Source organism: Pocillopora damicornis, chromosome 13 (genome assembly GCF_964200805.1).
Source record: "Pocillopora damicornis chromosome 13, jaPocDami1.2, whole genome shotgun sequence".
In the NCBI taxonomy this organism is placed as follows: domain Eukaryota; kingdom Metazoa; phylum Cnidaria; class Anthozoa; order Scleractinia; family Pocilloporidae; genus Pocillopora; species Pocillopora damicornis.
This window is the reverse complement of record NC_142682.1, coordinates 10,097,043-10,115,730: the sequence shown is the minus strand read 5'-3', so window position 1 is coordinate 10,115,730 and position 18,688 is coordinate 10,097,043. Positions and strand designations below refer to the sequence as shown.

The 18,688-nt window shown below is 38.0% G+C and overlaps 1 protein-coding gene and 1 pseudogene across 4 annotated transcripts in view; both read right to left on the bottom strand.

Moving 5' to 3' along the window:
- Positions 1-1,607: 1,607 nt before the first annotated feature.
- Positions 1,608-3,792, bottom strand: LOC149035424 (uncharacterized; annotated as a pseudogene).
- Positions 3,793-7,580: 3,788 nt separating this feature from the next.
- LOC113672276 (tyrosine-protein kinase Tec) overlaps positions 7,581-18,688 on the bottom strand; it is a 33,401-nt gene continuing 22,293 nt past the window's right edge. For 2 of the 4 annotated variants that reach the window (XM_089192023.1, XM_089192025.1), the window contains exons 16-22: positions 14,433-14,531; positions 13,689-13,816; positions 13,235-13,299; positions 12,204-12,322; positions 10,077-10,153; positions 9,323-9,403; positions 7,581-8,625 (exon numbers count right to left, since the gene is read on the bottom strand). In XM_089192023.1, coding sequence (XP_089048149.1) covers positions 8,539-8,625; positions 9,323-9,403; positions 10,077-10,153; positions 12,204-12,322; positions 13,235-13,299; positions 13,689-13,816; positions 14,433-14,531 — 656 coding nt within the window. In that variant the 3' untranslated portion in view covers positions 7,581-8,538. The remainder of the gene's footprint in view (positions 8,626-9,322; positions 9,404-10,076; positions 10,154-12,203; positions 12,323-13,234; positions 13,300-13,688; positions 13,817-14,432; positions 14,532-18,688) is intronic. The other 2 variants (XM_027188554.2, XM_027188555.2) reach the window with 1 other exon arrangement.

Sequence of the window (18,688 nt, the reverse complement as noted above, 5' to 3'; positions counted from 1 at the left end):
ATCAATCAATCAAACAATCGATCGTAAAAGGAAACAATAGTACAACGAAGTTTCATTAATCTGATGAGATGTTGCGAAATACATAATCAAAATCGCGTGTTAAAAGCTGGGTCTTAACGCCGATAACGAGATTAAAATGAACAATACAAATGAACCAACACAAACTACGTTAATCGATACAAAAATTACAAGAATTTGGGGGCTGGTTGCCCATTGTTCTTATTACAAGAAAAAAATTACAAGAAATTGGTGGGTGGGTGTTCACTTGCATCAGATACAATTCGGCCTTTAAATCTCGAATCAATTGAAAATACGGCAATACAACAAAATATCTGTTTGTATACTTTCGCCCAATGCTGGAAAACTAAACTAAGAAAAACAAAGTTACAAAGCTACTTATACATTGTGCCAAAGGTTTAAGAGACGAAAAGACGAAAGTTCACTAAGACTTCTCAAAAACTTACGAAGAACTGATTACAAAGACGCTAAACTTGCTTTTATATGCGCGTGGTGACGCTGAAAGGTCCCATTACAAAACCAATAAAAATAAAGACAAACTATGTTCGTATCTAGGATCGTTCTGAAATTATTAAACTAATCAATAATCAATTGAATCAAAATGAGCCTTCTGGTTAGTCTCTTTAACAAATAACTCCTGAAAGAATCCTAAATTGCTTGACTTTCAAAATGTTTCTTTGAGCATGAGTTCTTAGTGACGCCACACGACTTGATCCTCTTACTCTTGATGGGGCCAATCTCAATATTCCAACAAGAGGAAGAATATTTTGCTTTTCTAGGTACCTACAATCGTTGTTATAAGCCCACACAGCACAGCAATCCCCACGAGGCATATTTCCAATAATATTTGTGTTAACGAGCTTAGAAATGAGCCAAAAGTAGACTTTACACACTTGTTTACAGCTGAAAAAGCTTGAATTGGTTGTATACCCGCGATTATTACTTAATTTCCAGATATATCAAGACCATTACGAGATGTCGATTTCACAATGACCCCAACCGCAAGGAGGGAACTTTATCGGTAGATATTAACACATATTTCATGGTTGTTTTAACAAAAACCTACACTCCTCACGTATCAACATTGGTTTAATCCTTTTCTGATAAAACGGCTGCAAAAAAAGCGCTGAATTCTATCAAAAAATCGTTTTTTTGAACACCAAAACAACTTTTCGCCGTACGTTTCATTATAGCAATTTGCGTCGTTTGTCTCGTTCCGATCCCAGAGCCCTTTGCGCATAGCAAAGAAATCCGATTACTGGCAACTTATTCATTCTTATCAGAGTCACCCCATACATCTTACACTTCTCACTCTTCATCTCGTCCCTCTTTCTCTGTTGTTCGAATTCTCATCTTGATTTGTTAAATGGATTCGTATATTAAAAATTTCGTTATATATTTAAATGAAGTTCGTCAACATGTTTGACGAGACTGTTAATGTTCAAAAAGGCCATTTTGAAACCACGTTTAGCTGGTAGAAAATTTAGACATATTGGAAGGAACCGAACTACCTGAGTCAGCTTCGTTGTGTGAAAAGTCTGGCAACGTTTGAGAAACTAGAGGATAATCGACATTCATGGAATTAGAAATCAATCAGATCTCATAAAATTTACAAAGTTCTTTTGCAATAGTTTGTTACCTTCCCTGTTTAAGTGCAGTTCACCTTTGTTAAGTCCTTTTGAACTGATGTTAGCATGGCTGATGAGTTTCAGTTATTTTGTTGGCAAAATTGTTTTAGACCTTTGTTTACCGCTTTGACGGCGTCGCAGTAATCATCATTCCTTGCAGTTAGTTCAGATATAACTATTTGAGACTCGTAAGCATTCTCAACCCCTCTGGCCAAGTCTATAATAGCATCTACCACATCACTCGGTGTAGATGATTTCAGATCGTTGGTGCCCACATGTCGACAAATTTGGTCAAGAGACTTATCAATTGTAGGAACAACATGCGAACGCATGTCGCCAATTGTGGCTCCAGGGAACGGCTTGACAACAACCCGATGTCCCACAGTGTAGGCTAGTTTCATTCCCTGAACATTCTTTATTATGGAGTCACCAACGATGAGAGTGGTCCGCTCGTTATTATTCTTTGAGGCGCAATGTCAGTAGAATTACGGGCTGACATCTTTCCCCCAACTGGCAATTGACGCTCTCTCTTTTTGTTTCTGGGCATTGCTTTGGACGAAAATATATAACCAAAATTTGGGGGAAGGAAGAGGTCAGGGCAGCCTTCCCGGCGCATAGAAGACTTCTTCTAACATTAAAATTCTCTGCAGGAGTTTAAAAAAGATTTCAACCTCTCGATACCAGACACCGCCCGCTCTGGAACGACTTAAAGTATCATACAGAAAGGGGCGTCCACTCAAAGACATACTCGTGAGAGCAAAATTATAACGAAGGCAAGAAAACCGACATCCTTTGGAGCCGTGTGAGCCGGCTTGTCAGCCCCAATTTTCACTCGATTATTAAACTGGCGCTTCGAACTCTCTGAAGAAACATTCGCAAGATGCTTTCAGACTGTCGAGGCGAATGTGATTTGAAAACAGATGAAACTGAAGAAAATCGAGAAGTTATCTTGACTCGGCGGAAGAAGAGGCTCTAATCAAAATTTGGAGTTGCAAGAGTTCAGTGTGGTCTTCCCGGCGCGGCATGGAAGACTTCTTCTAACCTTAAAACTTTCTGCAGAGGTTTAAAGAAGATTTCAACCTATCGAACAAATCTGATAATCAGTCGAACAAGAATGTTCAATCATGCTTCACCAGCACTTAAACTGAACGCTCAAAATGCAAACGGTTCAACAATTGATGTACTCGCTACGACTAGTTACTTACGTCAAAAAGGGAAAGCAAGCACGGATACAGGAGAAGCAAACTCTAAACATTACCTCTGCCTCTTGTTTTTTTTAAAATTTTATTTTGAAATAGTAATAGCTATTACTTTAAACAGTGAACTGAAACTTTCGTCTCTATAACGAGATGTCAGAAGCGACGGTCAAACTGTGATAACCCGGTTAGTGAAACTTAGTTTAATTAAGAAAACTGACCTGTAGTAACTTTCATCGGGAACCAACGACCCCCCTGCCAAACAAAGGCCAGGAAATGAAAAAGAATGTTAAGTTTCGGCACAGTTTGAAAGTTAAACCCAGGTCTCTGATCCTCTTGATTAACCTGAAGACGGGAGCAACACAATGAAGGGCGGGAGTCGGGAGGCAAAGGGGCACAAAAGTACGGGAGGCGGGAGAACGTGGTACGGGTAGCGGGAGACTCTGACCCCCCTGTCCCCCCCCACTGTAAAGAGTAGTAGGGGTCTTCCACGTCGTGAAGTCTCTGTTTTAAGGCGTTGTTCTCATCTTGAAGCTTTGTCAGCTCACAATTAAAAGTCAGGTTAGGCAAAATTTGCCGCGAAGAATTAGCTCTTTCACTTCATTCTGTAAATCTAATAGAAGTGGTAAGCATGGGAAATTCTCTAAGTTGTTGGTTTCGTCTCTTGCCTTATACAGTAGCGAAGTATCCGTTTGATCAGAAACTGCACTCGTTTTCTGGCGGGTACTTTGAAAAGATGACTTCAATCGGGAGACCAAAGTTTGTTTGTTTCCCTTTTTTGATAAATTCCTTTTAGCAAGTTCGTCTTTCAGTGCTGGAATGGTTAGACTCCTAATTTCTTTCTCAGTTAGAGGCACCATCTCGTCCTTTCTCTCGAAAGTACTATGCTTTAAGTTGGAGTCATTCCTGCCATGACTGTTGTTGGCCGGCAACGAAGATGATTCAGGCATAACATCTATCAAACGAAGACTTTAATCTTGTTTTTTATGAGCAAAATACTCGCAGGTAGATTGCGTGAAGACATCCGGTAACGAAGCAGACCTTCGTAAAGCGCCCGTTACGAAATTTGCTTTGAGAGTCGCCGTCGAGTCGAAAGATTGCCAGCTGCGGCCCACAACCGTTGTGATCTAAAATTCAAGGCCCATAACAATTCCTGTCATCTTTCATAACCTGTTGAGTTATAATGCTCACATCAAGAAACTTGGCGAACATTATGATATCGAACAGGAGTTGGGATCGAGAAAACCTGAGGAGAGAAAAATTAGATTACCAGAGAAAGTAGACAAAGAAAAGCTCAATACATCATTGAGAATTAAAAAACTTTGATAGGTAAAAGTTTAGGATTATGGAGGAGAAATAACAAGATTAAAACTATATCTTGGAGGGCTCAATGAAAAAGGAGAACACACAGTCACAAACAAAAAAGAGGAAAAGAAGATGTTTTTCTGATTGTTCATCACTTCAAGGAGTAAGAAGGAAGGTGAGACACAATTTCACAAGAAACAAGGAAATCCACGATTGTTGGCTCCGATGTTGAATGATTACCTAGAGAATCACGAAGAGATGCTGAAATCATTTATGGAGAATTTTCGAATGAGGAAAGAGATGCAAAGAAAGAACTATAAGCTATAAGCTAAGCTATAAGCTATAAGCTATAAGTTTTCTTCTCCACTCCCTGTCTTCCATTTACTAATGTAAATGGAAGACAGAGAGTGGAGAAGAAAACTGATCCCGATTGGTTCATCAAATACACGAGAGAGATGAAAAAAATTGAAACGAAAATGATAAAATTCAACCCATAGTTAGTTTCAAAGGCGAAGGAAACAAAGGGAGAGAATTATCATAATATAAGAGGATCAGTTGTGAATCACATCATGTGTGATCTTCAAAATCAATCACTTATCATGTGCAAATGTTTTGAGAAAAATAACGTAAGATAGCAAGCCTTGTTTTTGATGGTCTCGTAATACATAAAGACGACGTTGAAGAAGGAAAAGACGAACTTCTGAAAGGTTGTTTAGATGAAATCAAGAAAACCATCGGGTTCGATATCGGAATAGTTGAAAAACTAGTGGACAAGAAGCGTCAAAACCACAAAGACATATTTCTGCATAGCGAAAACTGAAGAAAACTACATATCTTTTACAAAGATAGTTGTTGACAGATTTAGTAAGATTGGAAAAGATGGAGAAGTGAAGTCGATTGATATGTGAAATTTGACAGCCTCAGATTCATGCAGCCATCTTTCCGCCACCCTCGTTTCTAATCTCCACAAAGATGACATTTGTCACCTCAACAAGTACATTGATAACGTAAATAAGATGTCGAGGAAAGGAGTGTTTCCATATGATTAATTTGAGTCACTCAAGAAGATGGAAGCCACACACCTGCCACCAAAGGAAGAGTTCTTTTCAAAGCTTAATAATGAACGCATCACTGACGAAGACTACAAACACGCTCAAGAGGTTTGGAAGAAATTTGGATGCAAACGATGGCACGCCACCACGATGTTTACCTCAAGACTGATATTCTTACCCTCGCAGATGTTTTTCAAAACTTCAGAAAGGTTTGCATGAAAAACTAAAAGCTCTATTTAGCATGGTATTTCACAGCATCAGTTTGGCTTAGGATATAGCTCTTAAGAAGACGGGAGTATTTCTCTATCTTCTAACAGACCCTGACATGGGGATTTTGATGTTTGAAAAAAGAATCCAAGAGGAGTTTCAATGATTTCAAAGAGACATGCAAAGGCGAATACTAAGTATATGAAAGACTTCAACCCTGAGGAAGAAAGCACTTTCATCACTTAACTCGATGCAAAGGATCTGCACTGATAGAGAATGAGTAAAAACTTTCGACCTCTTTATCTCGAATGGATGGATGCTCCCGCAGAACTTGAGAATTGGAAAGACTTTGCAGATCCTGACTCGGACGTTGGATTTATGCTTGTAAGTTGATCTTGAATATCCTGACCATCTTCATCTAGTCTTCACAATGACTATCTATTAGCTCCTAAGAGATTGATTACTGACAGAGTTGAAAAGCTCATCCCGAACTTTCATTTTAAAGAGAAGTGTGTGCTTCACTCGAGAAACTTGAAGAATTACACACATTTTGGGATGAAGTTTAAGATGATTCATCGAGAATTCAAGCTCAAACCATATGCCCGGTTAAAACCTTACATCGACTTGAACACAAAACTCAGAACTGGTGCCAAATCAGATTTTGAAAAAGACTTCTACAGGCTTATGAAAGGCATCTCAGTATTTGGAAAGACAATGGAGAATATACGGAATAAAGTGGTCATGAGATTTATCAGACAGAACAGGCAATCGGTCACCAAAATCTTCGATGAGAATCTTATGGCAGTTCACATGCAGGTGACTCACCTCGTTTCAAAGACGTCAAGAATACTTTCTGGACAGAAGAAGTTCAACTTCGTTAGATGAACTGTATGACTCGAAAAAGAATGAAATGTTCACTCAGATTATAAATAAGATCGCTTTCGCAGCAAACACTGACAAGAGGTACATATCAGATGATATATGCTTCATGACAGTTAGACTACCAGTATCGGTCATAGTCATATGCCCCATTCACACCAAAGCTCAAACATGTTTTAAAAGTTGTTTTGTTAAACACAGTTTAATTTTTTTTTTCTTCATAGAAACTATTTAACCGAATATTTTTGACTTGAATGTAGCACATTGGAAATGCAAGTTAGCAAGTACTTGAATCCAATGGAAAATCAAGTTTTTCAGTTCTCTGTTTATAATTTTCATTCAATGAAAACCAGTTTAACAAAACATGTTTTGCTGGTGTGAACGGGGTAATAGTCACGTTTGTTTTTTTCGGGATCGCCGGTAGATCGATACTGGTTTCTCGCTTCGCTGCTGCTTTCCCCTACGTCTCTGCTCTTTCCCTTCGGGTCGGATGGACCACACTTCCTCATATGACCACGTAATTATAGAAACATGGGCATTTTCTACGAATTTCAACTGGTTAGTCTTGTTTGGAGCCTTAAGAGTCCGAAGCCTCTGTTTCGGATAAACGCCATGAAACTGCTTTGATGGTGTAGTAGCTTGTAAATCGTTATGGGCTAAAAAACTCTAGCTTCATATTTGAATGGATTCGCAAACTCTGAGTGAATTAATAGTGTAACACTGCTCCGTTTATCAGGTTGTGCGTGCGTACCCGAAGGTAGGTAATTCAAGTTATCAAACCTGGTTAATTTTGCACGTCCTTAACATCGACCCAAATCTTTTTCTAAAAAATTATTTGTAATAATGGAATAGGTGTGGAGCTCATTTCAGGGGATAGTCGGGTAAGGGATTTGTGACTGGCCGGGTCAGCGATAGGCTGATTAGAAAATACGAATACGATTATTCCTGAATAGTACGAAAATGTGAGAAACTCAGGGGAAAAAAGTTGAATGTATGGTCACACACGCTTCCTTTTAATAAAATTTTGTTTTCAATGTGGACCTCTCCACCTGCAGCTACTCACTCGAACTGACTTAATCGTGAATTTTATCAGCTTTACGGTAATATGTACTCAAGGTTATCAGAGATTCTGATAAAAGCAACGCGAATGCGAACGATTTTCTGGCACACACCCCTAAAGACCTACAGTAACCTAAATGTGCCTTTGTAGTAATTAGGGATATCTTTATGTGAGTTTCACATGAGGCACTAACCATTTGATCATCATTGTTAAATAATCAAAATCTCCAGAAGTGTAAAGCATTAAAAAATTCTTTTTTATTTCAAAATAGGTCTAAATTATTAAACAATAATTATGTTTGGTTACCCAACTCAGCCACGTTCTCTGCGTCAGTAACTGGCGTAGGTCTCTTCACAACTATTGAATTGATAGAGGTTATGCGGAACACATACTAATTGTTTAGTTTCAAGAATTTCATCGGAAGTTTCCTTCTCCAAAATACAAAAATTCCCAGAGGGAATGATTCCTCAAAATCCTACCGTCTAGTGACTCGTCTAAAATTGTTCTGTATAAAAATCATTTGACATTACAAAAAAAAAAGATAAAAAAACCTTCTGCACATTATTCTCCTTTTTTAAAATTATCATCCCATCTAAGTTGGAAACGTTTTCTACAAAGAATTTGTTCACATTATGAGGAACTCGTGACAGAAACACTGGGAAAGTTAGGAACTGCAAACTAATTAATGTTGTTTCTCTCATGAGCGTTATTGTAACTGCTTATTTTCAAACCGCAACTAAATTTGAAATTTGAAACTTTCACGTACAATTCTGCTCGCTAAGAAAACTTCAATCTGACGATAACTTAATGAGTGAAACTCGAGTTTAAATTCTCCATTTTTAAAAACTACATATGTATCATATCATATATATGTATATATATATATATATATATATATATATATATATATATATATATATATATATATATGTATGTATTTCAATTTATTTTAATCGCAACAAAACAGTAGAACTGAGGGGTAAAACATAACTTCAATCAAAGTGAAAAAACTGAGTAAACATCATATATTCGAAAGGAAAGTTTGTTGGGATTTGATACATAGATACCTACTAGTTCAATACAAAACCTGACTTTTAGATTTCACCTCAGGTCACTTATCAAGAACACTTGACAGAGTCTAATTTCCACTTAGCATTAGTGCCATTAATTTCTTAAATCGCCAAGGTTCTACCTCAGTCAACAGTTTCATCGTAATCTTCCCCCACAAAGTCTACAATGTTTTTGTATACTGCTCCAAAGGAAGGTCTCTGCTCCGGTTCCTATGATATAAAGTAACATTTCAAGTAAGTTACAGCATTATTATAATTCCATTACTACGCCAGTTTACCATATTAGGGCATAAGAACGCGCGAATATGCGACAGTATTACACTGTAGAACAGGGCGAAAATACGGATGGAAAGCTGAGCAACAAAATAATCCGAACTAAACGATCCAAACTTATATATATATATATAACGTTATATGTTATATAACGTAACAAATACAACTCTTACGGTTTCGTTTGTTTTGTTTTCGTCCTTCGCGCATGCTTTGTGCGATCGGAAAGATGAGACCGTAGGAAGTATTTCGCAAACAAAAAGTTATAATAAAAGAAAATTAAATAATAGTGGAGTATCAAATCCTTTATTAGATAATTTAACATCTAATACGAGCGGACATTTTACTCATTTCTACGATTTTTCCTGGCGCTTACGTGGCTTGGAAAGACACCACGCAACATGCAAAATGTCCGGACGAATTAAATGTTAAACCATCGAACAAGGCGTATATGTTTTGCGCGTTTCAGTGCCCCAATATGATAAAATAGAGTGACAGTGGAGTAATAACAGTTGATAAAGAAAACTTTGCTGTTAAGTACTACTATGTAATAAAACATCCCGTTGATGGTATATCAGTTCTTGAAGCGATGAAAAGTGGGGTGTAGAGGTTAAAAAGAATAACGAGGAGACTGTACCGCGTTCCAGCATCGTTCTACTATTTTGTACATCTCATCAGGACACCTATGGGGTTTCTGCAGACGATAACCATTAATGACCTAGAAAGAAATTCAACCACAAATTAAAGTACCTCAAATCGGAAGGTGAAGTTCTCTAATTCACGACACATTTTACCAAATGGGGAGTAATATAACGAAACACATTTAATGAAAGATTACCATCTGGACACTTTTTAAGCACTTGAAGAAAAAAATGCAACGAACGTCCTCTTTGTATGGATTAGGGTATGGATTTGGCGGTTCCTGAAAGATTGTTTCTCTTGTAAATTTGGGTCTGACTCAACACAAAATACTGACATGCTAACAGGAGGGACATTTCCACGCTTTGTTCACAAGCGGAGTCACCATTGTCATACACCAAAAGCACCTTAAAAAAATTTGGTTATCAACTTTATCAAATAACTTGTGCGCTTGTGTGGTCCCCCCCTCCCTCCCTCCCCTTTCAAGCTTCTATTGAAAAATCCCTATACTTTATAGGGCTGTACACGATAACGCAAGCAGAACCGTAAAAAGCTGAGAAATGCGAGCTAAAAGAAAGAAGTTCCGCTTTGTCATGACGTAAGGACCTGTACACAATGCATTCATCATGATCTCTAATGTTTTCCCGTCCGGTCCTCCCACTTGATCATTAAATACACAAATATGTTTGAACAGATGGAGTTCCCTTCAGCTTAGGCTGATTATGAAATAACATAGAAAATCAGGTACAAACCTTTTGAACTACATCTGTGTTACTGACGGAAGGGTAGGGCTGTTTTCCCGCGGTATATATTTCCCATGTTAGGATGCCTTGCAATAAATTATTCAAGCACATTTAGGGACAAACTTGACAATATTTTGTAGGAACTCATTAATTTTCGAAATAATATCTACGCATCTTGTAACAAGGGTGGCATTGTTTTAAATAACTAACTGGCACACAATTTGTAATGACACCACAAAGCAGGTAAGAATTGTCCCCATCCCAACAACTGCTTCACATTAACATACTCCTTACTGAGGAGAAATTATAACTCAGTAATGCTAGATGACTTCTTCTCATTAACAAAGAAGGGATATTTGAAGCATATGTAAAAATTAAAGTAAGTTAACTTTCACAAAAGTTAATAAATTAACTTCCACCAGGATAGTTTTCTCCATTTCTTGAGGTGGGGTAGTTGAATTCTTTATGAGACGCTAAAATAGAAGTCGTAACAAAAGATTAACTAAAACTCGCATCCCAGGGTCATTCAGAATCAGGTTAAAGTCAGGTTAAAGGTAGAGTCTACACTCGCGCCGAATTGCCCACCCTAAAAAAGCTTATCTCTGTTTCATGACATCATGCGCCATGGAGTATTCCTATTCCTTCCGCTCCCCTGAATGGGATGGGATTGGTTGGTATTGCTGACCCCTAATAGTTTTTTGTAATTCCCTGACAGTCATTAGGAAACAGCTCGAGCTTCTCTGAGCCGTTTTACAGAGATCATGTTCGTCGCGTATTTGTGGGACATTTGCTTCGGAGTTGGCAGCTTTTATTTTGCTTCAGTGATCGTTTTTTACTGTTTGAATATTTTTCGGTCGAACGCGGTAACTCTTGAGAATGGTCATAACTACACTTATCGGTGTTCACTTTCAGGGTACACAGTGGGCAGCCAATTTTCGAAGTGTTGCGCGATTTCTGCTGCTTTTCTCAGATTTGCATGCTTACAAATTTTTCCATTACTTCTATATTGAGCGCATTGAAAGAGCACGAGCAACTTTCCATTTTGTTTTTGTTTACTGAAAACATCGAGGCTAGTAAACAAAGATCGCAACAAAGGACAGCAGTTACCACCAACGATTTTCCATCCGTTTTAACCTGGTTTGATGTTGGTTGAAAACGTTGATCACCCAATACGCAGAGAACAGTTTTTTTCCCGTAATAGAGCGTGAGAAAAATCCAACCAACCCAATGCAGTTGATTCCAATACAACGCAATATGTTCCGTCGCGAAAACATTTCGTTCTCGGGAACAGAAATAAAGATACATTTTTGTTTGCCATTTACAAATTTAGATCATCTGGTCATGTTTTTTTTTAACGAGAGGATTTTTAGTTATCAGGTTTGTATGCTAGCGCTAAAAATATATAAAATTCAACGTAGAAACTGCAAGATTTTGCCAAGTTCAGCATGCGTAAATGATACCGGTCTCAATACAGTCAGTCGTAAACAGTTGTTATTGGATCATATCTGTAATTACTGTTAAACTGTAACCGTCACTTGTCATGAACCTTTCTGTAGTTGTTGTCCACCCTAGCTTTTTGAAAGTAATTAATGTTGTAAAAGGGGAAATTCCTACTTAACCAGTCGTTGTATTAGATTGCGTGATCCTTTAAATAATACATAGCATTACCTAATCTTTTGTACCAAATGCTTAAATAGAGCTTTCTTTGGGAGTACCGAGGGTCGGAAAATAGTGAAAAAGGAAACCAGTCTGCTTAGTGGTGCTTACAGAATAAATCTACGTTGGAACCAACTTTGTTGCTGTTAGTCATTGTCTTAAGGATAGTCGACAGCCGTAATAGATCCCGACCTTCCCGCAGCCAGCGAGTGCCCCCCGGAAAGCCTTTCCCAGAAAAAGTTTATCAAAGTTTTCCCCACCCGTCCGTTATTTGTGAAGGCAAAAACCTGTTTTCAAAATTTTTGCAAACAGGAAACTTTCAAACTTAAGTGGAATTACCAGCTATTTTATTTTGAAGCTTCTCAGTGTAGTTTCAGCAGTGCACACTCTAAGCTTTTCACGAATGAATGAATAGATATTAATGAATGAAGAAATAATGAGTAAACAGATGGAGCACCAGTTTCGGAGATATACACTTACCAAAAGCCCATATGTCTGATTTACTACTGAACTTGGTGTAAAGAATGACCTCTGGTGATGCCCACTTTATTGGAAATTTTGTCCCCTCTGATGCTGTGTATTCATCATCAATAACGTATCTGTGAATTACCAACGTAACATCGCTAAATAAAAAAAATCAATGCTCATGGACGAATAAAACCAATGACTGACGTATTTGAATACTCTCGGGTAAATTTAGGTGTTACACTCAACTAAGTAATCAAGCTTCAGAGGATAACATGGGGCGGCTAGAGAACATATCCTGGGTGATGACCATCTCCTAATCCTAGCATAGTTAATTTTATTATGATTACTTTCAATTAACCACTGTATAATTTTTCTGTCCCACATGGTATGAGGTTCAAGAGGTTCATTACTGATAATTGAGTAAACGTTGTAGGGTCTAAATTACAATTTTTCCGGTAACAAAAGATTTCTGCAATAGTTAACATAACCGTCTTTGGTTGGAGGTAGGCATAAAACTAAAAGATGTTTACATAAGTGTTTGCATTCGATGACGTATCCTTAAGGACATAATAAAAACATGTTCCTTTTAAAGTCAAGATTACCTTAAGTTGGCTACTTTTATTACATGACAACTACATGTTGAAAATTTCGAAAATTTGGTTTCGACCAAGATAGTAGGCGACAGACGGGCGTTTGCGGGACTACTACGTAAAAGATTCTACAATTAACAAAAAAAACCTTTTTCCTTTGACTTTCCGAGTCAGAATAATAAAAGCACATAATTCGTCGATAAACGAGATTTTTTATTGTTTCCTTTTTTGGTTCATTTAAGTTTTTTGCGGAAAGATCATTGTGTGCAGGGCCGGACGGCTATTTCCTGACCGGACCACGTCAACCCGTCCGGCCCTACACACGACAGCTTTCACTATGATTTTCTACGGTCTAACGCGTGCAGGGCCGTACGGGTGATATGATAAAAACTTCCAACAATGTTTACTTTATGGGCCCCTGAGAATTTCAACACCAAAGGCAAGGCCAGTTACCTTGCTAAACCAAAATCAGCAACTTTCACGATGTCGTTATCTCCTATAAGACAGTTCCTTGCTGCCTAATAAACAACAATACTTCTCAGTATTCATATAATAAATTCAAATATGTATATATTTTTAACCGGATTGAAACCTGTATTAAGTAGATGTAATAGTAAGTGTACATAAGCGGTAATAAGCAGACACAAGCCCATATTCTACATTTTCTTCACAGCCGACATCAACTATAAGAGCTTTTGTTACATGACATGATTTTAAAAATCGAAAGAGAAAAACAATAAAAATAAAAGTACAGGGCTCCTGTAATACAATTCTTGAAAAGTAATTTGGCCATTCAAATGAAAATGAGTCCTTAAATCAAATTTATCAAAGTCCTGCAACGCCAATTGAAACTGTCTAATGTTCAATGAAAAAACCTTTCCACAATGTTAACAGAGAAGGTACTTACTAAATCTCTGTGAATGAAGTTTCTACTTTCCAGATACATCATGGCTGATGCCACTTGACGTACCATCTCTGTCATTTGAGGAGGCTGAAGGCTACTATACTTGTGCCGCAAGTAGTGCAAAAGACACCCTGAAGGAACAAAAGAAAACAAGGACGACTTTCTTACATCTTGAGTCAACAAAACATCAAAACAATGCTTTTGCAACTTGCTGAATGTTGAGTTCAGGATCACTTTGATCTTGAAAGAAAGAGGCGTTCTCCACCTCTTCTGGATGAGTATGACATTGTAAAATTGATAAAGCAGTATTGCCCCTCGAGAGCTGTCACTAATTTTTCAAGTAGGCAGGGAAATGAAAATAGTAAGCTGGGTACAAAATGTTTCTAGTTCCAAACAATTTGGGACAGGGAAGGGAAGAGGCAGGGCTGGGGGTTTAGTCTTAAGCAACTACTATTCCTATTCTTGTACAGCATTGACATTGAGAAGTTTTTGACAATGTCATTATTTCATTATGACAGAACACTGAAGGCAGACAAACAAAATACAATTGATTTCTGCTGAAAAATGTTTTGGAATTCTTTGAATCAGATACCCTAATAAAGTGCATTTCCAGTCAAAGCCTCAGGAATTGCAAAATCACTCTTAGAAAGGTGATTAAGAATTTTGGTTAGGAAAATATAAATTTTTGTTTACAGTTTAGATATTTGATGTTTTTTCACTTTCTTAAGTTATAGTCCTGTAACTAACCCAAAGCAAAATAGCCTGGACTCCCACACGTAATAACCAGGGAAATGTTCAGCCCGTGTCCCTTAGTGACAGCCCTTTTCCCACTACGTGGAGACAAACCTTTAAAAAATACAATTCACCCTTGAAGTTACACCAGCTGCATGTACTGTATAATTACTAAATGGGGGAACAACCCAAGTGTAAAACAATCACAACAACATCAAAATAACCATCCCAATCAGGAGCCCTGAATCTACACGTGTTTTGAATTCGAGATTGAATTTTCATGCTTAAATCAAATTCAAAGGAGTCACTGTTGAAAGAGGCAATTTAGGCCCTTTTATGTGGACATCTTACCAGACAAAATGGCTTAAAATAACCTCATTGACTTCCCAAAACCTTGCAAAAAAAAGTACAATCATCAAAACCCCAAACCCTAACCCTGAGACCCTACTTTTTACAAGAAGATTGAAGTGAGTTATATATCTCATAACTGAGATGCAGCCACAAATTTTCGTTAACTGTTTTAATGTTTTCTTTTTCAAATTACCAGCATAAGGATCATTGAAAAAAACGTAAACCACCAATTTTTTCCAAGTCAAGATACTTAAGTGAAGAGGCCAGTGTTAACTGAGGCTGGATAGATCGTCTTTTCACCACTTTCGACTACTTTTTAAAGTAATTTTAGAATCATCAAAGTACTGTTAGCAAGAAATCACAGTTACTGTTGTAACACAAAGGAACACGAAGCGAGACAGCTGGGAGTTGTAACACAAAGGAGCACGAAGCGAGACAGCTGGGAGTTGTAACACAAAAGAGCACGAAGCTAGACAGCTGGGAATTGTTATAGGCGCCTTTTTTTCAGGACTGTGAGAGGTGGCACATGGACTGAAAAATGACTAGCCTCATATTTCAGTTAGAGATGCCATAAAGTGAACATACAAATATGGGAAGGTTTTTTTTTCTCAGACTTGCTTCTTTATACTCCAGAATTTGCGAAAACTAAAACGAGTGTTAGTAACCATAAAGAAATCAGTGCCCCGAGTAGTCGCAAATGAACTTTGCTCGTGAAAAGCACAAAGTAAAGCAAGCCGTATCAAGTTGATAAACATGAATCGGAGGGATTAGAAGTGGTTTAAGTCAACAACGGGAGCTCTCGGAACGCTTCTGAAATCACGAATATTTAAAAATACAAAAAAAAAATCGCATTTCGTAGAAAATTTTCAATTAACATTTTCCTTGTGAGGTATAACTCAGAATCGGATCAGGCTCAGCATATGATGAGAGGAAATAGTTCTGTTTTCGAGGATATAAAAATTAGTTTAAGGTTTTTCATTGCCGCACCTAAAAGCCAGGCTGAACTTTGTGAAAATCGCAACATCGTCATTTGCGTCACAACATAATCCAATTAGGCACCATTTTAAATCCAAGATTCCCAGCAAAGTTTAGTAGTTAGCACCGTGTTCAGTTAGGAAATCAATAGCGTTGATCAATTCAAAGTTTCAGCATCCGCCCACCCCCAGCCCCAAGTATTTTAACCTTTGAAGATTAGTTCCTGTCGCTCTGCGCCAAAATTATGATCAAATTCCCTGCCAAAGTGTCAGATTTCAGTGGATCTGAATGAGATTAACCATGGCCAAAACTTTAACTCTCAGCCGGTAGAGTCATCTTCCCATGGAGAATATCATTTGATTGCCACACCTTTTGTAAAAGGCAAGATCAGTGGCCATGACTTTCTAATTGTTGACCAACTATTGATTTAACTATCAAAGCTTCAAAACGTAGACCTTGTAGACGCTATCTTCTGAGCCATTTGCTTTAAGTACCTCCATGTTAAAAGATAAACTACCAGTATTCCACTGGAAAGACTTGACACTTCCGGTTCAAATTTCCTACTCTACCCAGGTTCAACGGACAACAGCCAAAAGCCTGTGGGTTGCCCGGGATGTTAAAGCTGCGAATTAATCAGTGTATAACGCCACTGACACCGATTTAACATTTTTTGCACGTCAAAATTTGAAAAATTAATAAGCTAAGCTAAACTAATTCGATTGAGTTAACATCCACAACCATATCAAAAAAGGGCAAACTTGCCATTATGAGTGACTCTTTCTTTAAAATTAATTTCTGACAGAAAAACGCAAGCACGAGGTACAAAGTTGCAAGGATATATATTTTCAAACAAAAAAAGCGCACAGACAAAATTAACTTTAAATCATAATACCTCGAGCTTGAAAATTAAAACAACTCGCTGTATGGCAGGCGAGTCCTGAGGTAAATCCGAGCGTTCTAATTAGTTCTTACTTGGCCGGGACTTTGCTATACGTACCGTTCCCACACGGAAGTGGTCATAAGCCATGTGTTTCTGTTCAGGAAAGCCGGCAAATTTAAAATAAAGGTTGCCCCAGTGCCATGTAATAAAATACTTACTAACATCGCTTGCGCGAGCTGTACTAGGGAATATTGGCCCTTGGTCGTGTCTGCACGAATTTCGCAAAGCTTGCTCCTTAAAGCTTCGATTTCGGGCTAATAATCCTCAGTACGGCCCTCGTGCTTGGTTAGTAAGACGTTATTCTTTGAGGCAACTGCCTATTTATCTTCCTTAGCACAGCCTCTGTAAGAAAGCTGCCACAGAGTCTTTGCAAGTAAGCCACAAAGTAAAAGAAAATCTGGGAACAATGCGCCGTGCCATCTTGGCAGTTTAATTAGACAGGCGCTTTGAAAAATCTTGTAAAACTTCCTCAATATAATATTTTAAAAAAACCTGAAGAAAGGGTAAGCTAGAAAACTGTTGTCCAAAATGCCTTGCTTATTCTACGATCAGCCTTACGAGATTTTCCTTGAGCATGACTCGATAACCCTGCCAGAATGCACGATATCTTTGTGACCCTATCCTTCATCCAACGCCTAAAGAGCGATGCCCGGAACAGGTGCTCTAGTGGGATTACTGGAAGGTGTGTTAAGAATTGGCGCTTGATCTGAAATTAAATCTCTTTCGGCCTCAACATCCGTGATGCCGACAGTCTTTACGCGTTGAGAAATGACTTTGCGGTACGATAATAGCTGAAATATCAAAAGCATCTCCTTTTTCTCACGCTGGCTGTTTTAAATTGCGAAGAGTTTCCCCTTACAAATGCCTGAAATTTCCGAGAGTTTTGTAAACTAAAACTCAGCTTAGGAAGAAAGTCCCCAACTCAGCTAAGATTCTTTGTTTATATTACTGATTTTAAATGGCACATCGTTCATTATATATTTATCCTTAGCTCTAGTTCATCTTACTTATCTCATCCTGTTTCCAGTTCCATATTTGGTATTCTACACCTATTTCACTCAGTTTGTTCTTTGCCTCTATTTCGTCTTTAATCCGGCTCTTGATCCTTTCCCTTTTTTTTGGGATTACTTTTTCCTCTCTCCTTTCCTCTTCTATTTGTTTGTTTAACGTTCTTCATAATGGCTTTTCCAAGTAACAGCTGAGTAATGTCACTATTACATTCAACTGCATTAATTCAACTCTGAATGAGATCGCCCGTGCAAAGTTAACAAGTCTCACAGCGATGACTGACTGATAAAAAAAAATTATCATGTCAACATGTTTCTTAAAAATTGTTCATAGATATTCGGAGCCGTAAAATAGCAAGACTGCAATACGTTTAGCCTTGAGTGTGTTACGTCTACACTAGTATCAGATTGCTGCCTATCTCAACATCTACGGCACAGAATTGTTGACCCACCGGTATAAATGATTGAATTGTCCTCTTTCAAGTCCACAATGAAGCTAAATTTCATCCCAGAACCTTCTTAATTTGAAACGAAAGCAGGGATGAAAACCGATCTGCCGTAGTTAGCTATGCAAGGTTAGTTTACTGTATTGATTTCCTGATCGAACACGCTGCTAACTATTAACCTTTGCTTGGAATTCTGGATTTAAGAATGGGGTGCTTAAAGGATTATGTCGTGACGAAAATTATGATGTTGCGATTTTCACAAAGTTAAGCCTGGTTTTTCTGTACAGAAATGAAAAGCCCCGAACGAATTTTTTGTATCCTCGAAAACAACACTATTTCCACTTATCATGAGCTTGACCTGAGCCGATTCTGAGTCATAACGCATGGGGGAAAACCTTACAATGTTTTTTTGTTTACTAGGGTGTATCTCTCAGCAAAATATGAAGGTTTTCAATTTTTCGACCATGTACCATGTTTTTCGATTTTCAGTCGGTCCACTCAGACATTCCCTCTTAGAACCCTAAAGCCACACAAGATACTTCAACAAAATAA